Genomic DNA, 2,969 nt, shown 5'->3' with positions numbered 1-2,969 from the left:
GGGGAGACACGACATGACATGAGGAGCAGCAGGGGCCACAGGGAGCAGTGTGGGGTGGGGTGGGGTGGGGGGCAGGGGCTGCAGGAGCACATGCCACTCAGCTGCTTCTCCTCACTGGTGCCGACCCAGCCGGGCCCATCTTGTCCCAAGTGGCACACGGCGAAGCAGTGGCTGGCCCAGCTTTCCTGCATGCTGCTCAGGATGGGACAGGCCCAGCTGGGTTGGCAGCGGCAAGAGGCGGCGGCTCAGCCAGCTGAGCGCTGCTGAGGATCAGCCTGGCCTGACCAGAGCGGTACACAGTTCAGCCATGCCTTCCCTTACCTCCACTGGCCGGTCCCAGGAGGCATGGTTCAGCTGCCACTTCTCACCGGTGCCCTCCCGGCTGGGCACAGTTCGTCCTGAGTGGCACATGGGGAAGCAGTGGCTGGGCCAGCTTTGCTGTGGGCCACTCAGGTTGTTATGGGCCTGGACAGGTTGGCACCAGCGAAGAGAAGTGGTGGCTGAGCCACATGCCACTCGGGACCAACTAAGCTACAGCTTCCCTGGTGCCGGCCTGAGAGGCATGAGGCAAAGCTGAGGCTTCCACTTACCTCTGCCAGCCTGTCCCAGCCACTCCCATGTGGCACGTGGCTCAGCCACCACTTCTCCTTGCCCATGCTGACTTGGCCAGGCCCATCGCATTCTGAGCAGCACGCAGGGAAGCAGCATCTGGGACGGCTTTGCTGCATGCCACTCAGGATGGGACAGGCCTGACCGGGTCAGCACCAGCAAGAAGTGGTGGCTGAGCCAGCTGGACCACATGCAGCTTCCCTGCAACTGCTCAGAACAGACCGGGCTGGGCCCAGCTGGGCTGGCACCAGAGAGGCAAAGCCATGGCTGAGTTTGTGCTGAGCAGCACACGAGGAAGTGACACATGGCTCAACCGACATGTCTCTTTGCCAGTGCTGACCCGGCTGGGCCCATCCCGTCCCAAGCAGCATACAGCAAAGCTGGTCCAGCTACTGCTTCCTTGGATGCTGCTTGGAATGCAACAGGTCCAGCCAAGTCGGCACTGGCAAGGAGAAGTGGGGGCTGAGCCATGTGACCCTTGGGACTGGATGGGCCAGCTGTTCCCAGAGTCCCAGAGGCTCCTGCCATGCCTTGGGGGACTCCGCCCCACTTGCACTGTGCCCAGTGGGCACAGAGGCTGAGCTGGAAGCCCCCCCAAGCCTGGTGTCCTGCCCTCACCAGGCAGCACCCTCTTGTGGGCAGGCCAGTTGCCCCCCATCCCATGGAGCTGTGTGGGCCAGGCTCCACCTTGCGTGCCACTGAGGGCCCAGCTACGGCCTGAGACTGTGGAGCTCTGGGGCAGCCTCCGCTCCCCTCCTAGCCCTGCCTCTCCTCAAGCTGCCACCTTCCCAAAGGCCGGGCCTGGCCTGGCCAGGCCAGGCCAGGCCAACCTACCCGCAGTGCTTCTCCCTGTGCCTGCCTCTCCCCCTCTAAGTTTTATTTATTGTCACCAGGCTTAGAATTTTTAGAAAACCTGATATTTACCACAAAAATAAATGTTTATAATCAGCTATATTAATAATGCAGTGCATTCTGACATATACCTACCCCACCCCGTTTTGCTTTTTTTTGGCATGCCAGCACTCCAGTACCATACAAGGTAGACATTGTGGTTTTTTCGGCACTGGCCAAAAAACATTGCCTGTCCCTGACAGACCATGTGACAGGGTGTAACTTTCAGTTCCAAAGCCACACCACCCCCTCCCAAAAGGCATACTTCTAGGGGTAAGGGGAGGGACTTCTGGTGGCAAAGGGCAGGGAGGGGTTAGGAGGCAGGACTTCTGGACACAAGATGGCAACCAGGGGGCAGGGCAACTGTCAAGGGGCAGAGCTACCCATGCAGCCCTCGACAGCTCACCAAAATTCACGAAGCAGCTCTCCAACCAAAATAATTGCCCGCCCCTGGCCTAGGCACCTCAGAGAATCAGGCCTTTACATCTCAATTCTGTTCCCACTGAAATCAAGGCAAAAAACTTACACTGCCTCAGATGGTGCAGAACTGACTTCTACTTACCAAGTGAGACTCCCTACACACAAAACTATAGCACCTTGTGGGGAGGGAGAGGGTGGCAATGCATGTACTCACCCAGAGACTGTAGGAAGAGAAGCTGGAGTTGCTGTCTGAATTTTCTCTCTCTCTTGCTGTTTCAGAAAGGATTTGGCTTCTTTTGAGGCAGCATCTACTTCTTTAGTCACTCTGTTGTGGGGGGACAAGAGAGAGAGTGCCACCTGTTAAAGGAGATGTATGGATGGAGTGGTAATCAAAGACCTAGCAAGGGAGCACAGGAAATACCTGGCACTTGCAGGCAATGTTCACTGTACTAATTCCCCTTCCATCAACTATTCTGTGCTGAATGGCTATGTGGATTCCATTCTGATTACAAACCTTCCAAATCCATGTCATAAAGAAAAAAGATACAGTTAAAAGGGATTTATACAACGAATAGAAATGTTTATACATTTAAGCAGACCTGTGCTACTCAAAGTCACTGAGAACCCCAAATAGATCACTAGAGGAGAATCTGCTCTCTTAATTGGACTGGTTTCTCCATTTGCTGCTCAGTGATGTAATTGTTGTGCTCCAGCTGCTCTCCTACCCACACTTCACAACCCGCAAAGCATAGGGGCTGGTAACACCTATAATCCCTATGATCAATGCTACAGCAAAGAACCTGTCTAGTAGAATGCTGTAACTTAAATGGTGAATGCAGAAGTTTGCTACCTTTTTCTAGATAATATTTTTGTTTTGGATCTAGAGCAGCAGTTCTCAGCTGGGGATCTGAAGCCCCCCTGGGGGGCTGTGCCTGAGGGATGAGGAGACAGGAGAGCAGCGCTCAGGCACTGGGTGGTTCCAGGCAGGGGGCCTGGGCTCTTCACACTGGGCTTCTGCTAGCTGAGCCCACTGCTGCACAAGCTGGAGG

At 55.4% G+C, this 2,969-nt stretch overlaps 1 protein-coding gene across 1 annotated transcript in view; it reads right to left on the bottom strand.

The window, feature by feature from the left end:
- Positions 1 to 2,385, bottom strand: part of CFDP1 (craniofacial development protein 1) — a 104,770-nt gene extending 102,385 nt beyond the window's left edge. Inside the window, exons 1-2 of the mRNA XM_019505295.1 lie at positions 2,371 to 2,385; positions 2,135 to 2,277 (exon numbers count right to left, since the gene is read on the bottom strand). Of these exons, the coding sequence (XP_019360840.1) occupies positions 2,135 to 2,277; positions 2,371 to 2,385 (158 nt within the window). The remainder of the gene's footprint in view (positions 1 to 2,134; positions 2,278 to 2,370) is intronic.
- Positions 2,386 to 2,969: the final 584 nt, after the last annotated feature.

Source organism: Gavialis gangeticus, unplaced genomic scaffold (genome assembly GCF_001723915.1).
Source record: "Gavialis gangeticus isolate Ggan-Ray unplaced genomic scaffold, GavGan_comp1, whole genome shotgun sequence".
NCBI lineage: Eukaryota > Metazoa > Chordata > Crocodylia > Gavialidae > Gavialis > Gavialis gangeticus.
Note: the sequence above shows the minus strand (reverse complement) of the source record. Positions and strands in the feature narration are given on the sequence as shown.